This window comes from Schistocerca cancellata, chromosome 6 (assembly GCF_023864275.1).
Source record: "Schistocerca cancellata isolate TAMUIC-IGC-003103 chromosome 6, iqSchCanc2.1, whole genome shotgun sequence".
In the NCBI taxonomy this organism is placed as follows: domain Eukaryota; kingdom Metazoa; phylum Arthropoda; class Insecta; order Orthoptera; family Acrididae; genus Schistocerca; species Schistocerca cancellata.
The window spans coordinates 725,546,147-725,566,180 of NC_064631.1; the positions used below are offsets into that span (position 1 = coordinate 725,546,147).

Here is a 20,034-nt window from a genome sequence, read left to right on the forward strand (position 1 = left end):
TTTTTACACAAGGCATAACACAATCTTTTCACTAACAAACAACATTCAAATGCAATTTCTGAATGACAAATCCTCTGCATAATCTTACCTCACATACAGAATGTAGATAGTGTTACCTACCTACTTAGTGTAGCTGCAGTGAAATGCTAATGATTTGTATATCTAAGTGGGTGATATACTCCATTCTATTTTGATATTTGTTGCATGCAGCTTTCATGATGTTGCAATTTTAATGATCAGTAGTGTGTAATATGAATTATTTATCTGTTCCAAAACTGACAATAATTGAACATGTTTAAACCCCTCCAGACCTGAATTTGTTCTGGAGGATGGAAAATAACAATATCAATATTCAATTATACAGTGCAATATAGCAAACTGACCACTTTCATGGATTCTAGTGGTCACAAGCTGCTGCGCAGTGCTAAACTGACTTGCCGATATTTTCATAGTGACACCCAACAGTTGGAACCAGCTGCACATGACGAAAAGCTTGTACATTCACTTAACGTGTAACTCAGGATTCCATTGGGGAAAAAACACTTCTGTTGCAACTAAGACACATTAATAATAAATGTACACAATTGTAGCCAGAGGGTCTGAAAGGGTTAATATGACAGACTCTCACTGTTAATCCAAACATCATAGATGTCAGTGGATTTTCATAGGTTCTGAAAATTACAGCATGATATGTCTTGTTTCTTTTTGAGATCATAGCCTATTAAAGAAACTAGAATATCAGCTGTCCAGTTACAGCTAATAATGGATCTGAATTAATCCAAAATTTGTGGCAGATGGATTATGTGATGTAAACTACGAATGAATACTCATCTCATCCAGAAGACATCCAGTATTAACAACAGTATTACTACAATTGTTGCAAAAATATATACATTTTAAAGCACTACTGACACGTCAGAAAATATAGTTCAGTCGTGTATTGTTCTTTGGTACATTTTCTACTTACATCATTCAATTTCTTTGTACAGTAATCAGCTGTTCATTCAATTACAAACCTTTACTTTCTGTCCGTTGCTGTAAAATTTCTTTCTGGATAGCTGTAGCCTCAGTTCTAACATCTACCGCACTTTCCACTGCATGTTTTGAATTCCTCTCAAGTTTCTTTACCTGAAAATTGACTAAAGATAATTTCACAAACAGTTCTTCGGAGTAAAATTTATTACTCTACTTCAAGATACAAAGCAAAAATGCATCTCCTTAGTAAAACAAATTTAATTAGTCACTGCGAATACAAAACAGTCACAATGCCAACATCCTATAAGTCTATAATACTATTTTCCCATAGTTATCTGATTAGTATTAAAACAGTATCTGCAAAGAAGTTTTGGCAAGAAATGAGTTACTCATTTTTCAATTTTTTATTCTACTTTTTAAGCAAATCATGTGAGCCAAAATTATATAAGTGATACTCATATAGGAACAACTGAGGTAAATTACTGAAACTAAAAGCTAATGATAAAATGTGCCGAAATGAAGTATTCGTCATTAATGTCTAAATGAAATTCTGTGGGTGTCAACAAGAACAGTGGGCGAGTGGCTCTCTGCTGGAGCTAGGTGGATGTGAAGACAACCAACTTGTTGCTTAAATTCTTTATTTCAAATCACAAATCAACATAGAGCTGTGAGCCTGCAGCTGGCAGGCGGCAGGCAGCAGGATGGTGGGACAGTAACGTGGTGACTGATAACTGGAGCCAGGCAGAACAGCTCAGCTGTAACTGACCAGGGTGCTGAACATGGGACTGCAGTCTAGGAAAGTGGCACAGCTGCCATCAGACCCCCAAGAGGAGGAACAGGCAGGCACTCACTTTGTACCTCGGACTATGAGGTGGTAGCACAGTGAAGAGTGCCAAGCAACTGACAGTCAGGCAGCAGTTGGCAGTTTGAGGCTCGCTCAGTGACGGAAGTGGTGGCTGAGTCTTAAGGGCAGTGTCGACTGACACAGACTTAAGTATCACAGCAAAGCACAGCTGTACCACTTAGACCACGCCAGTAGATCTTATGGTGACAAATGACATACGGTGGATGTCACAACATGGCCCTGCCATATCAAGGACCTGCTCAGTTAGTCTGGTTGTTGAAGTACTGTTCTTTGGAGCTGATCATACAGGAGAAGCATTTCTGTCAAGTTCCAGTATCATGCAGAAGATTCCCGAAAGATGGTCAGCACGCTCAGCATAGGCATTGCCTTGTCAGAGCAGCCTGAACTGCAGAAATATCTTGCTGCTGCTTGGGAGTTGTTGTTTCAGCAGGCCACTGCTTACAGATGTCAGTGTACAAAACTTGGGACTCTGGATACGGCAGTGAGCACTAACTGTAGCCTGTGTTGTTACAGAAAGCATGTATGACTTTAAAAAAAAAAAAAAAAACTGAGTGCAACGTTATAAAAATAAAGGTTTCTTTTTATTGTAGTAAATGTCACATTTGGCTTCTTCTTCTTTTTATTCCAACTGGGATCGTCTCACCTACTTCCTTTTATCATCACAGACAGCCTTTCTGATTTCTAATGATGAACAGATGAAAAATGTGACAAACATTTTACGGCAACAAAATCAATTATTCGGCAGCTATTATTATTTTGGAGGAGTTGTGGTATTACAAACCTAGCTGCAAGGAATAATTAAATACATTTAGCAATAGCTACAGAGATTTTATGTTAATGCCTAAAGGATGAACATGATGTCACAGGTATTATGATATAAGGAAAAGGAGATATATGCCTCTGTGGTTCAGATCATAAAAAAGGTCTGGAGAGCACAGCGGTGGCAAACTTAGAAATTGGTCCCATGTCCTGGAAAATGGAGCTGGATTATCTGAGTCCTTAAATCTGTACACATATCCCAGGAGCTATATGAGAAAGATTTGTTTATGTACACGGTGCTTGTGAGTAAGTGTTGCCAGATAAGTACATGTACATCCAATGATAACATGGGATAGAACAGCAAGTACATCTTTCCTGAATCAAAGTATCTGATAACTGATCTATTATACAAACTCACAAGCAATGATGAATTATTGGTGCTAATTCACCTTCAGAGTGTATGATGAATGGCATGGTGGTTAAATTATAGAGAGCAGGCCTACAGTTGTATTTGTGAGCTTTTATGTCTCAGAAACATATATTCCTTTGTCACAAGTCTCAAATCTCATATAACTATACCTATAAAGCATCAGTTATCATTACACAATTAAAGGCCAGAAGAAGGTGAAGAATTGCAGTGTTGTTATTTACATCATGCAGGTGAAAACTGTGTCCTGCCAAAACCTGTAATCTAGGTTCACTGATTCCATAAACCCAAAGAAAAACGAAGCAGAGTCAGATTACTTAGAAACAAGATGATCACTGGCCATTGTTCAGTATTAGAAGATGCAAATAGCAAAATGGCTGCATTAATGTCAAAATAAAGCAAATTTATGCACAGCTTAAACTCGTTCATCTGAAGAATTTGAGTCAGTTTACTAAACATTCAGAAATACATGCAAAAGGAAGTGACAGTCACAATGAAGAATCAATCAGCTGTTCTAATGTGAAAGATGACATTTTTAAAAAAAGACATAGGAAAGTTAATCATAAGACCAAAGTGTGGCAATACTGGTTCAGTTTGCACACTATTCAAACAGGCTGATTACGAAAACATTCAAGAGGCTTCTGCATTGAAAGAACATGGAAATCTGCCATATATGAGGGTGTGCGGAAAAGTAATTCCTCCGATTTTTATGAGTAAACTCTTAATGCTTTTGAAATAAAACAAATGTTATTAGCATTCAACATCTTTATTCTTCATGTCTACATATCTGCAGCCCTCTGCCACTAGAGAGCTCCAAATTGTAGTGTGTAACATAACTACGTCGGTGCGTGAGAAACAGAGGCTGTAATCAAGTTTTAAATTCAGGGAGTTCATCCGCACATGGAGCACCCTCTCCTTCAGCATGACAATGCAACATGTGCAACAATCTGATACCTTGGGTTCAGTGTCATAAATCATCTGTCGTACAGTCTTGACTTGGCCCCATCCGATTTTCATCCACTTCCAAAACTTAAAAACAACTTTACGACTTATCTTTGATAATGATGAAGTTGTGCAAGCAGAGGCAGGTTGTGACTTTGTCAACAAAGTCAGACATTGTACAGGGACAGTATCAACAAAGTGGTCTCTTCTTCGAGGAGATTTCAGAATTGCAGCCAGTCATCAACTTCACTCCACAATATTTCCAGTTGAAATATCATGGAGTGAGGTTTGCGATAACTGGCTGCAATCCCAAAATCTCTTCAAACATTTAATTCACCAGGAAAATTTTAAATTTAACATCAAATTGGTCTCTTATTGGGAGAAATGTGTTTGTCACCAGGGTAACTCTGGTGAGAAATAAATGTGTAGAAATGCAGAATAAAGATGCAGAATGTTTGTAATGTTTGTTTTATTTAAAAAACTTTAAGAATTTACACTTTAAAAAATTCAGAGGCATTACATTTCAAAACTGGGTGTAAATAGTATTCTGAGCCAGCACAGCGTGTCATATGTTGGACAGGCTACAAAAAATCTCAAGCAAAGAGGCAAAGAATATCTGTGATATAACTGACTGAAGCAGGATCCCACAAGGTAAGAACTACAGCTGTGGAGATGTGGAATTGTTATTATTTTGAAACTTGTCATTTGTCACTGTTAAAAGAATGGCAGATCAGAAAGCAGCACGTAGATTGTTTACACTATATGATTAAGGAAACACTTTTGTGAAAATTATGGTGATTTAATATTAAGGTTTTTAGAATGAGATTTTCACTCTGCAGCGGAGTGTGCACTGATATGAAACTTCCTGGCAGATTAAAACTGTGTGCCCGACCAAGACTCGAACTCGGGACCTTTGCCTTTCGCGGGCAAGTGCTCTACCAACTGAGCTACCGAAGCACGACTCACGCCCGGTACTCACAGCTTTACTTCTGCCAGTACCACGTCTCCTACCTTCCAAACTTTCATATCAGCGCACACTCCGCTGCAGAGTGAAAATCTCATTCTGGAAACACCCCTCAGGCTGTGGCTAAGCCATGTCTCCGCAATATCCTTTCTTTCAGGAGTGCTAGTTCTGCAAGGTTCGCAGGAGAGCTTCTGTAAAGTTTGGAAGGTAGGAGATGAGGTACTGGCAGAAGTAAAGCTGTGAGTACCGGGCGTGAGTCGTGCTTCGGTAGCTCAGTTGGTAGAGCACTTGCCTGCGAAAGGCAAAGGTCCCGAGTTCGAGTCTCGGTCGGGCACACAGTTTTAATCTGCCAGGAAGTTTCATTAAGGTTTTTGTTGGATTATTATTTGTGATTTCTGTAAAGGCCTCCACAAATCACTTCATTCAACTTTTGATATTCAACCACTGTCCAAGGTTTGCAGAAATCTGTCACAGTGGTGCTTCCATCAGTGATAAAATCATAAAGATCAGCCAAAATCAGCTGTTCAAGAAAGTATTAATGCTTAATGCAGGGCTTCCCAATGTGTGGTCTGCGGGCCCCTTAGGGGGCCGCCGGCTCTTTCTAGGGGGTCCGCAGCCACCTTTCACCATCATCATCATCTTGGACAGTTTCCAGCCACTGGCTGGGTCTGTCGGGCCACCTTTCACCAAATCGTGTAAAATAATGAGTAAAATTATTGAATTAAGATGTGAAAATCAAATTAATCACTATTTTTTTCGTATGAAAACATGTTTACTTTTGCTTCAGGTCCTATTCCCAAGCAGCCTTTGCGGTTCGTAAGTGAGAACGCATACACAGTTTAGTGCCGGAGAATGCGGCTTCTCTGATCGACTGTTTCGCAACAATACGGGGGTCGTTTGTGCGCCGGCTCACGGCGCTAGATGCACTGGAAACTTTTACGCATGCTCAGAGCAAGCTTTGTCGACCAATCAGCGAGCAGTTTGGACGTGACGTTGATTGCTCTGGGAGGAAGGCAGCTCCAACGTGTGAAATGTCAATATCAAAGTAATTTTAATCAGGCTATAGTGTGTTGAAAAAATGGTGTAAATCCCGTAGCAAGTGTCTGGATACAGTGGGAATTCAAATTGGATCGTTAATTTCAAGTTGTTTTCATTCATCTCTAAACCAAAGACTATTGATACCTCGGGGAGGGGGGGGGGGGCATTGGAACATGGCACTTGCATTAAGAAGCTTTCAGTTCCCATGGGTTTTGCTCTGAAATTTGAAGTTACTGTGCTCATGACTGATTAGGGGTCGGCCATGGATTTTCGACTGAAGAAGGGGTCCGCCATCGGAAAAGCCCTGGCTTAATGCAAAACAACTGAACAGTAGCATGTTACTCTCTGTGAAATAGAGCCTGCTGTGGGCATATCAAAGACCGCAGTACATTTGATTTTGTATGAACATGTGGCTATGTTTTAAAGATCTATTCCCATTGGATTCTGCATAACATAAACAAATCTCAGAAAGAGGCTGTGTCAATGGGTGTAAGGAAATGCTAAAAAAACTCAAGTGAGGAAATGCAAAGTCTGAATAAAATTCTGTAACAGGAGACGAAACTTGTAGATATTCGTATGAGCCAGAATAAAAGTAGCAGTCAAGGTGCTCCACAATGAATAAACAGAACAAAATAGGTTCATTTGCAAAGCACTTCCAAGAAAATGACAACTCATTTCTCTGGCTATACTGGATGCTTTGTTATCATTGTTTTAGAAGATCAAAGAATAATTAATGCGCGAGTCATCCTTGAAATCAGTAAAAACAGCCAAAAATCACATCATTTTTCAATGTGACAACACCAGCTGTCACACAGCCCACCAGACAAAACATCAACTTAACAACTTGTTCTCCTTATTTATTACCTAAAGACTTCCTTTTGTTCTTACAACCAAATAAAAAATGTGTGGACACTGAGTTTCAACAACTCAAGAAGTTGTTACTCCTTCCAAAACCACATTTATGAGGTAGGGAAAGGTGTAGTACAGTAGCCAGGGAATAAAAAGTAGCTATTGCTGCTGCTCATTAATAAGTGGTCAAACTAGTTTTAACATACAACATTTATATTATTCATGTTACCTCACTTACATGCAGAGCAATCCTTTTTTACAATATCAATGTCTTTTGAGCTACAAATGTAGTTCTTTGTCTCTTTCAGTTTGATAGTTTCATCTGAGGACCACTAATGCTGACATGTCATCTGATTGGGCAAAGTGCCCACACTACTCATCAGGAAAGTGGCCAAGTTCTTTATACCCCAATAAGAGTTAATTACTTCCATATATCATGCATAATGCCACTGATCAGATTGACTTCTAAACCCTTTCATAAACACAGCTTTCATTTTCATTCTATCCTTTCATGATGATTTTGACTCAATTTACATTATTTATAATAGTACCCGTTCTGTTAAATTGGGTCTGGAAAAAAAGTCTGCCGCAGCTGTTTGGTATTCTTTCAGATGCTAAGGCATCAAGATGCCTAGAAATATGTTGTGAGGGGATGGGGTGGGGGGTAAAACATACACACACACACACACACACACACACACATCGTTTACTTCATAAACATTCATTTCATTTAACAAATACAATTATAACAACATATTTTACAGAAACAAGTCATTCCTGCTTCCTGTAGATTCACGTTCAGCTATTGTTGTCGTAGCTACATTTCTGCACGATTTAACACATATTCCAAATTGGAAATACTTTGCCTCAGTGCAAGCTAGACTGGCACAGCTTAAAAGAACTAATCTCTACAATGGTTGGGCCTCTCCCCTTCTGGGAAGAAATGAAAGATGAGTTTAAAAAAAATTACAAGAATGAGAAGTGAGGGGCATGCAACCAACAACAGGCTCCATGCAGCTCCCAAGTCATGGTCTGTGCATCCCTGCTTTAATGTCATTTTATGGTCATTAACATAAATTAAGTACAGGAAAAGATCTGAATCTGATCTCTGTTGGGCTGCACACTTGATGTTCCCCCCACTCTGCATTTCAGTTTACTCCTATGGTTAATTTAGTAAATGTGACCCTCTGCTGGATAAGTTGTGTTATTATGAAGATAAGTCTCCATGCATACAAGAGACCAGAACATTTATGTATCCGAAGTGGAATTTTATGCCACACACTTTCACAAAGTCACAGAATATAACAGGGTAGTGTTTCTCGTTTACTTCTCCCTAACAGAAATAAAACCTAATGTGTTGATCTAAGATAAATTGGTAGAAAATCAACACTGCTTAACAGCGCTTAAAACCAAAGTGATTACCTATTTAATTCTGTGTACCTCCCTGAAAAATTTTTCAAGGGAAAAATCCTGGGCAAAAATGAAAAGATGGATCCACAACATCAATGATCAGCGTAGCAAAGTATGGCTACAGCAGAGGAAATGGCAGAAAGCTGAAAAGTAATGCAGCATCTATGGGACATCACAAATTGTTTATGATAAAGGCAATAATTTGTGGCAGAAATTGCTACTGAAGTATTTTTAAATGAATTTCGTCACACTTTCCTACATTTCCAGGAAGAATATTGTTGTATTAACATGTCATGCACAGAGGTACAGCTATTACATAATATTTTAGGGTTCACTTACACAATTTAATAACATACAACCTTACTCCGAAATCTTTTTGTGATAGTTACAAATGTCGTATGTATTTTCGTACCCTGTTCATGAGAGCTTTTGCTTTTTTCCTTAGCTCTTCTCCAAAACCAGCCGGAAGTGATCTCACTTTTTCTATTACAGTGATCCATTCGTCAAGTTCTTGTTTAAGGCTATCAGAATTATTTTGAATTGTCCTTAAGGCAGTCCACGGTGGTGGTACAAAACCAGCCGAAAGGTGCTCTGTATTTGTTGATAAAATAAAACTTAGATTCTCCAGTTCATCAAGAAGTACACCAGTACATTTATCATCACATGCTGCAACAAACAAGGAAACAGTAAAAAAAATTAGCAAAAACAAGAAGGGATAGAAACAGTAGCAATATCCTTACTTCCACAACTGTACTTCACTAAAAGGCAAGGACTATCTTGTATCTGTTATAATTAAATGGTAAAAAATTAAATAACTTTGCCTATGGTGGGCTACTACATATCATTAATTAGTGGAGAAAACACACTGAATGAAACAAGAGCCTGTTTTGTGTTACAGATTAAGCAGTAATTTTATATTATTCTTTCTAATTGCAAATTAAATCAGATATTACAAGTGAGTTCACTTCTCACTTACTAATTTAGGTGTGACAGTATAATTATTCAAGATTTCTCTCCCTCATACCACTATGCCAACTATTTACATGACATTAGGTTCCAGGCAGTCCAACCAAAATTCCAATTACCTGAATGGATAATATTCTGCTCTCACTCCTAATAGTGGATAGTGAAACAAATCCAGAACTGATAGTAATAAAGAAACAGTAGTGTCCACTATCCCATCGCTAAGAAAACTCATCTCCACAAAATAAGTAACTACATATCTACTCATTACTAGTCTAGGCCTGTCAGATGTTTATCTTATGACAGGGCCGGCCAAACGCTGCACAGTGTGCAGACGTGCAGAAGTGCTGCGCATGTGCGACAGCGACATCTGTTTTTAGACATGTGTCCTAAATGAACGGCAGCGGCTCCACTTCCCTGTTTATGTGGTACAAGCAAAAGCGCAACATACCCAATCTCGTTTACCCCTGGTGACCGTAACCTTAACAGAGAAGTACTGAGAAATGGCAGGTACTGTGAAAAAGCAAAGGATGGGAGATCTATGTTCTCAGACGTTTAAAAATGACTGGGAACTGCAATTCTTTTTTGTAGCCATTGGCGAAAACTCACAGTGTTTGCTGTGCCGCCGAATAATAGGTGGCCAGTGTAAGTTTTCAATTGAAAGACCCTACAATACATATCACAAAGAAGAGTGTAGTGTACTCAACAGTGAAGAACGGCAAGCAAAATTAAATGTCCTTAAAAAAAAATGGATAAGACACATCAACCGATTTTACTGTATGTCAAAGTAACTGATACTTCTTGAACTCTTAGTTTCTTGTATTACATTTATGTCTATTTTACTGTACACTGTACAATTTACTGTTTTTAATTTTCCAGAATGACAACCACACTAAATCTTCACTGTGAGCAAGTTTTAAAATCACATTAAGAATTGCACAATCTGAGGAACCCTTTTCCAAAGGGGAGTTTGTGAAAGGGTGTCTGTTTGATGCTGCAGAACTTGTGTGTCCCACGAACATTAGCAGGTTTCAAGAAATCAGTCTATCCAAACAAACAGTGACAAGACGTATCAGTGCTATGGCCAGCGATGTGCACAGGCAGCTAATAAATAAGGCTAAAGACTTTGTTGCTTTCTCTGTTGCGCTCGATGAAGCAACAGATCTAACAGATACAGCCCGAGTTGTGATACACGTATGTGGTGTCGATAACGCACTTTGTGTAACAGAGGATGTTTTGGACTTAGTACCTTTGAAAGGGACTACTACAGGTACGGACTTACTCCAAGCTGTCGAGCAAGCGATTGATGGTGTCAGTATGGACTGGAATCGGTTAGTCTCAGTGACCACATACGGAGCACAATCCATGCAAGGCCACCAGAGAGGACTCATAGCACGGATGCGCAAAAAGCTAGGGCGCACAGACGAGATGTTGTATGGAATTCACTTCATTCTGCATCCAGAGGCGCTTTGTGCAAAATCAGTAACGTTAGCAAACGTCATGCTCATTGTCGTGCATACTGTAAACTATCTGAAGACACGTGGGCTTACGCATCGCCAGTTTCGGCGGTTCTTGGAGGAATTAGGAGCAGACTACAGCGGCATACCTTACTATACTGAAGTACGCTGGCTCAGTTGAGGTAAAATGTTGAAAATATTTTTTGATTTACATTTGGTCATAGAAACATTCTTACATGAGAAGGGAAAAAGTGAACCTATGTTGGAAGACCCTTGTTGGATATCAGACCCTGCATTTCTCGTGGACATTAGGTGTCACATGAACAGCGTGAATTTCAGTTTGCAAGGTGAAAATAATTTAATTTCTGACATGCTGGAAAAAGTAAATGCCTTTGAAAGGAAGCTTGCACTTTGGGAGAGCCAGCTGTTGACAGAAAACACTGCACATTTCCTGACTCTTGGACTGGTCCATGAAAGTCCTAGATTTCAAGAATACATGTCAATAATTGTAAAAATTAAGGAACAATTTCGAGCACGATTTGCAGATGTTACGAGTTTGTCTCCTGTCATTTGCCTCTTCACTCGGCCGTTGTCGTCATCAGTTGAAGATGCTCCGAATGATCTGCAAATGGAACTGATTGACCTACAGTGCAATACAAGACTGAAGGACAAGTTCTTTGCAGTGAGATGTACAAAAGAATTCTACAAAAATTTTTCACAACAAGAATTTCTACGCCTGCACCGAGAAGCCGCGAGAGTTATGTCCATGTTTGGGTCGACATATGTTTGTGAAAGATTTTTCTCGGTGATGAAAATGAATAAATCAAGGTTTCGATCAAGCATAAGTGACAAAAATCTTTGCAACTGCTTGCATCTGTCAATGAGCCGTGCTTTTGTGCCCGATATTAACTATATCATTTCTCATGACCAGTGATAAACGTGTTTGGATTTATTCCTTTCATAATAATAAATTATTGTTTACTAACTGTGCATTATTGCCTCATTCTGCTCCATGTTACATTATTATCAGGAAAATTGGTCATTAAACCGATTGTTCCAATGTATACTTACATTTAGGTCCCCCCCCCCTTGTGAAGGGCTACACTCAGCTGAAGTCGATAAAACATAACGTTCATCTAATTGTCAGTCATTATGCAGATTTCAGACAGAACTGATGAAAGATATAGCAATAATGATATTGAAATAACAGGTGATCATTGAGAGGTCTGTGGTTATCATTCTGTACAGAGGTCAGTGAGACAGAAATTATGTAGGTGTAACTGAAGGCACCGAGAATTAGTTATAGGAAACCTTGCATTAGTTTAATGTTATTTGAAATCATGAATAAGGTTTGTTGGAAGTCGCTAAGTGCTCTCTTTCTTAAATACTAGACCAAAAACATTACACGTATTTATGTGCTGTCAGTCAAGCTGCCTTAATAAAAACTGACAGTTGTTAACCGTATTAATTGTCTTACTGGGTTAAACTGTTAACATGAAAGTAGACATCTCAATGAGTAGACTGTGGCAGTATTTTAAATGTTTAATGCGCGAAATACCTTCCCATGGTTGGCTTGCAAGCTGTGGAAAGAGCACTAGAATGCGCCAGTACAGAGTATCCCAGCAAGTGGATAAAGCGACATCTGTGCGTAGAAACACGCACTACATGAATGCTGACGGCTGTGTCGTGCACGCTGTGACCCGGAAGTTGCACATGTGCAGGAGCACCACACGCGTGCAGAATTTCTGGCCGGCCCTGTCTTATGACATCGCCTAGCAGACACATACAGCTTGTGTGACACTATAGAGAAAAGGACACTGTATTCTGAGGAACCTAAAGTTCATAGGGAAAAAACAGAGACCAGTATTCTGGAGATTATTCCCCCTGTAAGAGAAACTGGACTTTGGCTCTTACTGATAATTCATGAAGATAGCAGCATGGGTTCCAGAAATAGGTCCTCTACATTTTAGGTGATGGAAAATTAAAATTCTAGGAAAGTGTGTTCAAAAAGAGTGAGGTAACACATTACTTTTTTTGCACATAAACATTTCAAAATCAGAGTATTCTGAGCACACATGGAGGCTTGCTAAGTTTTTTCCTTCTGATTCTCTGTTCTCTACTGTATCAGCGATATGGGTAAATAACAGTGATACAAAAAGTAGCAAAACATCTCTGTGGTACCACCAGAAGATGATGTAATAATAATTTACTTCCAGACAACTAGTTTTGGTCAAGTGACGATCTTCCAGTCGCTAAATCATGTTTAAAGGAGGTCCCTTGCTGTCAAATATACAACTCTTTTTTTAGTTGTACCATCTATCGCATACACACGTCATGCAAGAAATGCTACAGTTAAGAAACACATATCTGATGTCAAGGAATCTTCCTTTCACTTGTATTGTTAATTCATGGCTTGAAGATGGCCAGTGGTTCCATAACACTGTTCTTTAAATACACTAGCTACAGAAACATTTTTTGACCAGAAGTACCACACACACACACACACACACACACACACACACAAACACACACACACACACGATAGAGAGAGAGAGAGAGAGAGATTCTACTTTTTTGGAAGAGGTGGGGGTGTGGTTGTTCAGAAATATGAGATTTTAATACTTACACATGCAGCCACGTTGGGTCAGAATGTTGCGCCTTTCCTGACACAAACTGCAGTCCCTGCCAGTTATATCAGTACGACAGTTACACTGACCTGTCTCTTCATCACATTCATCACTTACACTTCCATATTTATTACAATTACAAGGAACACATGAACCACCCTTTGAGAGTGGGAACCCATACCAACCATAGCTGCATCTGTAATCAGGAAAATACTTAAGCCATAAATGAGTAATTTTCTAAAGCACATATTTCCTATGAATAAATGATAGTCCCCAATAATTATTTTATTTCACTGATGAAAAGAACACAAATGTACACAGGATGAAGCACTTTTATATTATTTTCATTCTACATAGAACATACAGCAATTTAGTGCAAGAATATCTATTAATACTATACTTGTTTGAGCTACCTAATTCATGTGAGTCAATGTAAAACAGACATTGTCAGTTCTTTACACCTGCTCACTCACCCCTGTGACCCACCTGAAATAATCATGAGCTTCTTTTCATGCCCCTCATGATAATGAGTTCTTTGAATGATAATATCTTTTTCCAAATACAGATGAGTAATTTAACTTCTATACTGACCACTATCGAGCAGACCATTTTAGTACATTTGTACATCATGGCCGAACACAGGGTCACAACGATTAATGCATCAGAAAGAAAACGTTGTCTTAAAATTGTAGAGTGGTGTGCCCAACTAAATCAAAATTAAATAATTCAAGTTGTGTCTTTGTTTGTCAAATTTTAATCAAAATGAATGGCTTTTCAGTACTGTAGATCACGAATTTATTTCAAAATAAAAGCATGCTTTGTTTTAAAAAGTTAAGCACAAATGTGTTGTTTAAAACTATTGCCTTTTTGATTTTCATTATTCTTTTTAATTTGAATTATTTGCAAACCACTTTATGATTAAGTACTGCATCCCTAGCCAATTGGTTAGCATGGCTGCCTTCAGAGCAGATCTGGCTCTAATTCCCGGTACCTCATCAGATTTTTTTCTGAGGTAGAATGGTCTGGAATTGGATTCATTTAGCCTCATGAGGACAAATAAAGAGCTGCTTTAAGAGGAATGGCACTATCAGGATTCAACTACTAGCAATGACAGCTGGCAGGAATAGTGACATAAGTATCACATTTCCCACAACATAGATCGTTTCTCCTACTGCTTTGTAGGCAGCAGTCGGCAGTTGGAACAGGCCTAAAGACTAATCCCTGAGTGGTGCTCACATTTTACAGTTTTATGATTAAGAGTACAAGTAAAAACACTACCACAAATATTTCATCAATATCCATTCTTAGGTAATGAGAATATATGTCAGAATGAATATCTGTTCCTTCATCCATTTTGATGGAAATACAATAGCTGCATAACTCCTAAATTAACTATTGATACCAATATTTCATGGGCATTAAAATTTTTATACAAAATGCATATTAGAAAATGGAATGCTATTTAACTGTTGAGGAGAGGATTCAACAAATCATGTCAGTAACTGTAAACACAACATATGTTTCTCCAGTTTCATAAGTTTTTTGCATTTAGCAGTGCTGTAAGAGGTCTGGCAAAAGTATAACAGTACCTTTATCATGTTCGTTATTAGCAAGCTTTCCATGTGAACCTCAAGTTAGCAAAATTACTAGAAAAATTATTTTGGATTATTTGTGAAATGAGGATGTCATGTTTCAAAATTATTTTTTGATTTGTTAGGCTTTCAACTGTCTACCTAAAATGCCTAAACAAACCACACATATGAATGTTCTTCACCATTGATTGCTGTATTTGTGAACCACAACAGTTGATTAGTCTTCAGTCTGAAAAATCTCTTTCCAGTCACTAGTTGAAAGGGAAAAGTACTGATGTAGCTGTTGGCATGACAAAGCAGAAAGTGTTTTATGTAACAGTTCACAGGAATTTCAGCATCAAAGCACAAACCAATAAATAACACTATACACAAAAATCACAACTGAACTGAATGCAAACTCCGCTGAAGGTATGTGTGACCATGCAAACCCAGTCAGCAGCAAACTGCTGTCAAATCATTGTTGTTCTGTTATTATTTGATAAGTACTGTGAGTATTTAAATGCAGGAAAAGAATTGAAATACGCAATTTTGATACTGGAATACAATTTGACACACACTATTCTCAAAGCCACAGACTCCCATTACATTTGTTTGAGGGCTTCGATACAATATCACTTTTATTTGCATATCTGGCATGAAATAGTTTACTTAGTCAGTATGGACTGTATTAAAACCATCATATGCAGATCACAATCAGGAGCCAAATGATTTTTACTTCAGAATTCATTATGTTTACAATATTATCAAAGAGTAAATGTGGCAAAATTGTTCAGATCAGTTATCTATTACATCACGGCATTTTTTTGGCTATAACTAAAGTTCATATTCTTCTTTTACCCTCAGACTGAGTAAAGAAAGACTGAAATGTAAAATAAAAAATTTTACAAGATGACCATCATTTTCCCCTATGACAATATTCGTAATCTGTGTATTAAGTCTACACACACACACACACACACACACACACACACACACACAAAAACACTTGAGAAAACTGCAAAATTATAAGAAGATATCAACTTTCCTATTTTTATACATATCTGTTGGTAGTATCAGGAATCTCACTTCCCTACGAATTTTTTACACACGTTTCATAGCGTCATGAAAAAGAAATGAAATTCTAAATCCTACAAATGACTTCTGTGACTTCCTTCTTCTGTCAGGCATGTCCAGAGTTTTTACACTTGAAGGACCTCTGACGTGTAAGATTTCGCTTTACACAATCATCCCCAACAAAAATTTATTTCTTACACAAAAACTGTTGATTTGTTTTACCTTTCACATCTTTTGCCAGTGTATCCTGGGCGACAATGGCAGTGAACATGTCCTGGTGTTACTCTGCATCTGACTGCAAAATTGCCTCCTGGTACTGGGTGTGGGCAAGGGCATGGCAGGCATGAACCTCTCTCTGGGTCTCCATAAAAGCCTTCTGCACAACGATCACAGTGTGGACCACTGGTATTTTCGCTGCAGTTCTACCTCACAATTAATAACATTAATTATTAATATGACAAATGTATCTATCTAAAATAAAATAATAAAGTCACTATACATAAATTGTGTTGGGGAAGAAGGTCAGGGCTGTTCCATCTATGGTAATATTACAATGTATTGCAGATGATACAAGAAGACACTGAAAATGGCAAAATAAAGACCTCTGTTTAAGAAAGAATTATGGATAGACCTAAAATATATACAAGGGTGGAACTCTAATAGTAGCATCATTGCTGTGTAGCCACAACACAATGGTATTAAATAACACGGCTTACCGTATTTACTCGAATCTAAGCCACACTCGAATTTAAGCCGCACCTGAAAAATGAGACTCGAAATCAAGGAAAAAAAATTTTCCCGAATATAAGACGCACCTGAAACTTGAGAATCGAAATTCAAGGGGAGAGAAAGTTTTAGGCCGCATCTCCAAATCGAAACAAAGTTGGTCCATTGTAATATGAGACACAATTTAGGTCAAATGAATGACGATACAGTTACAGTAGTTTGGTTAGAGTCGTAAGCTTAGCAGTTAAGCTTTACCAGGTAGCCATTGCTATGCATCAGGCGCTCCGTCCATATTTATACAGGTATCCTTCCTTTTTCACGTGCTTCGTGTGGTTTGAATTGATTGCTTATTTTTCTTTGATCTGATAAGTGCTGTTTTCTTTGTTATAGGTGTTTACGTCACTCTAAGCTGAAAATTCATTACTGTACTGTGTCATGCATTGTTTGTCGCATTCTGATAGTGCGTGTTTACGGCCTGTCGCCGCTCGCGGCATGGCTTGCTTTTGTGCGTGCTACTGCCGCTTACAATTAAAAAAAGAAAAAATAGAGGAATTGTCTCATTAGCAAAACAATGGCAATGATGTTCTGAACAGAGTTTAGCGAAAATTTTTCTCCTTTTGAAAATCTTTGCAGGCGCCTCTTTAGTACATTACATTCTGCACAGAAATTAGAGTCATCTTAAATTTAAAAATCTAGTCAATTGCTGTGCTTCATTTCTGACTGTATCACTATTAGGCATAAGAATAACATGAATATAAACATGACATGATATATATATTCTTCCGCATTTGCTGTTGTCTCACTAGTTTCGTAGTTTATTAGGCAGACAGGATTTAAATGAGATAGCAGACATCACGAAACAATACATGGCAAAATGTTTATATTCGTATTATTCTTATGGTGAAGAGAATACTGCATGTGATTCACAATTCATAGAAGTTCCTATTAGCAATCATCTCTTCTCACAGGTAGGAAAAAATTCAGAACGTAGAGTTGGCCATATTGACAAGTAGAGTTGGCCGTATTGACAAACATCCCAAACAGTCTTGCCAGTCGGATTTTCGTAGTACTTTGAAATGCTGCTACATTCGAAGATGAACAATACAGAATTTGTATTTACTTCGTTGGATAATGTATGGAAATGCAGTGGTCGAAACTCAGGGCGGAGAAAAAAGCTCTTCTTCCAACTTTTTTTAAATTTATTTACTGACGCAGAGGTTTTGGCACCAGTATTTATCTTTGTGCCTACAAAACATGCCTGTGTAGCGCTACATATATTTGACGGCAGAAGTTAGTTGTGGCGGCACCCACCAACATTTTTCAGAACTTCCGCTTGCTTTGCACTCGATTTTAAGCCACAGGCGGTTTTTTGGAGTACAAAAACCGGACAAAACGTGCGGCTTAGATTCGAGTAAATACGGTATACAAAATTGCCCTGCAACAACCATTCCATGGAGATCACACTTGAAATTTGCTCTTTGGTTTTAACTGATATTTACATATTATTTTGGTTTTGTGGTGACAAATTTAAAAGTGTGTTAAGCTTTTTTTCATCTGTCCACTCTTTCATGGGTGTGGGATGCACAGTGGCCAGAACAGTGAAGGTGGAGAACCACCAACCACTCAATCATTTGTCTGTAGCACCATGAAAAGTGTCCATCACTATTTATAGTGCTTTTCAGTACCTGAATACTAAAGAAGACAGTATGGATGAATCCACTGCTGAAGTCAACTTAGCCACCAACCAAGAGACTGTCTATGAAACATCAACATTGGAAGGACCTACAACTGCTCAATAAGGCCAATATACTTCCCTGTGTGACAGACGGCCCTGGGCAGTTGCACAACAAGCAGCAAGCACAGCAATGGTTACATCCATCACTGAAAATCAACATCACTAGCTAAAGGTAGAAGACACTGATGAAAATTTCTATGAACAATATAATATTGACCCTTACACTGTATTCACTGAACGTGTGCACGAAGAGAGATTGCAATGGGAGATTACACCCAAAGGCTATAAGTCAGCTGATATATATGATGGATCTACAGATCTCTAAAGTGTTAGGCATCATCTGCCCACAACCATGACAAAATCAAATTAAAGACCACAGCATTTACTAATCATATGGTTCAAAATCCTGTTTTCATACATGAGGGTCTTTTAAGCACATATACATACTTTCCTTACCAAATACAGGGAATAATAGAAGATCTAATGTCTGAATTGTCATAAAAAGAAATAATGGCTGTCATCCAATGTCCATATTTATGAAAATAATCAATTTTTGAAATCATCATCATTTAAGACTGATTATGCCTTTCAGTGTTCAGTCTGGAGCATAGTCCCCTTATAAAATTCCTCCATGATCCCCTATTCAGTGCTAACATTGGTGCCTCTTCTGATGCTAAGCCTATTACTTCAAAATCATTCTTAACTGAATCCAGGTACCTTCTCCTTGGTCTGCCCTGACTCCACCTACCCTCTACTGCTGAACCCATGGGTCTCTTGGGTAACCTTGCTTCTCCCATGCGTGTAACATGACCCCACCATCTAAGCCTGTTCGCCCTGACTGCTACATTTATAGAGTTCATTCCCAGTTTTTCTTTGATTTCCTCATTGTGGACACCCTCCTGCCATTGTTCCCATCTACTAGTACCTGCAATCATCCCAGCTACTTTCATATCCGTAACCTCAACCTTGTTGATAAGGTAACCTGAATCCACCCAGCTTTCGCTCCCATACAACAAAGTTGGTCGAAAGATTGAACGGTGCACAGATAACTTAGTCTTGGTACTGTCTTCCTTCTTGCAGAAGAGAGTAGATCGTAGCTGAGCGCTCACTGCATTAGCTTTGCTACACCTCGCTTCCAGTTCCTTCACTATGTTGCCATCCTGTGAGAATATGCATCCCAAGTACTTGAAACCGTCCACCTGTTCTAACTTTGTTCCTCTTATTTGGCACTCAATCCGTTTATATCTCTTTCCCACTGACATTACTTTCGTTTTGGAGATGCTAATCTTCATACCATAGTCCTTTCATTTCTGATCTAGCTCTGAAATATTACTTTGTAAACTTTCAATCGAATCTGCAATCACAACTAAGTCATCCGCATATGCGAGACTGCTTATTTTGTGTTCACATATCTTAATCTCACCAAGCCAGTCTATTGTTTTCAACATATGATCCATAAATAATACAAACAACAGTGGAGACAGGTTGCAGCCTTGTCTTACCCCTGAAACTACTCTGAACCATGAACTCAATTTACCGTCAACTCTAACTGCTGCCTGACTATCCATGTAAAGACCTTTAATTGCTTGCAAAAGTTTGCCTCCTATTCCATAATCTCGTAGAACAGACAATAACTTTCTCCTAGGAACCCG

General features: G+C 38.4%; 1 protein-coding gene across 1 annotated transcript in view; it reads right to left on the bottom strand.

Annotated features, from left to right (window-relative positions):
* Positions 1-20,034, bottom strand: part of LOC126088492 (laminin subunit alpha-1) — a 717,591-nt gene that overhangs the window by 188,821 nt on the left and 508,736 nt on the right. The window contains exons 21-24 of the mRNA XM_049906633.1: positions 16,144-16,343; positions 13,276-13,472; positions 8,642-8,895; positions 1,017-1,128 (exon numbers count right to left, since the gene is read on the bottom strand). Coding sequence (XP_049762590.1) covers positions 1,017-1,128; positions 8,642-8,895; positions 13,276-13,472; positions 16,144-16,343 — 763 coding nt within the window. The remainder of the gene's footprint in view (positions 1-1,016; positions 1,129-8,641; positions 8,896-13,275; positions 13,473-16,143; positions 16,344-20,034) is intronic.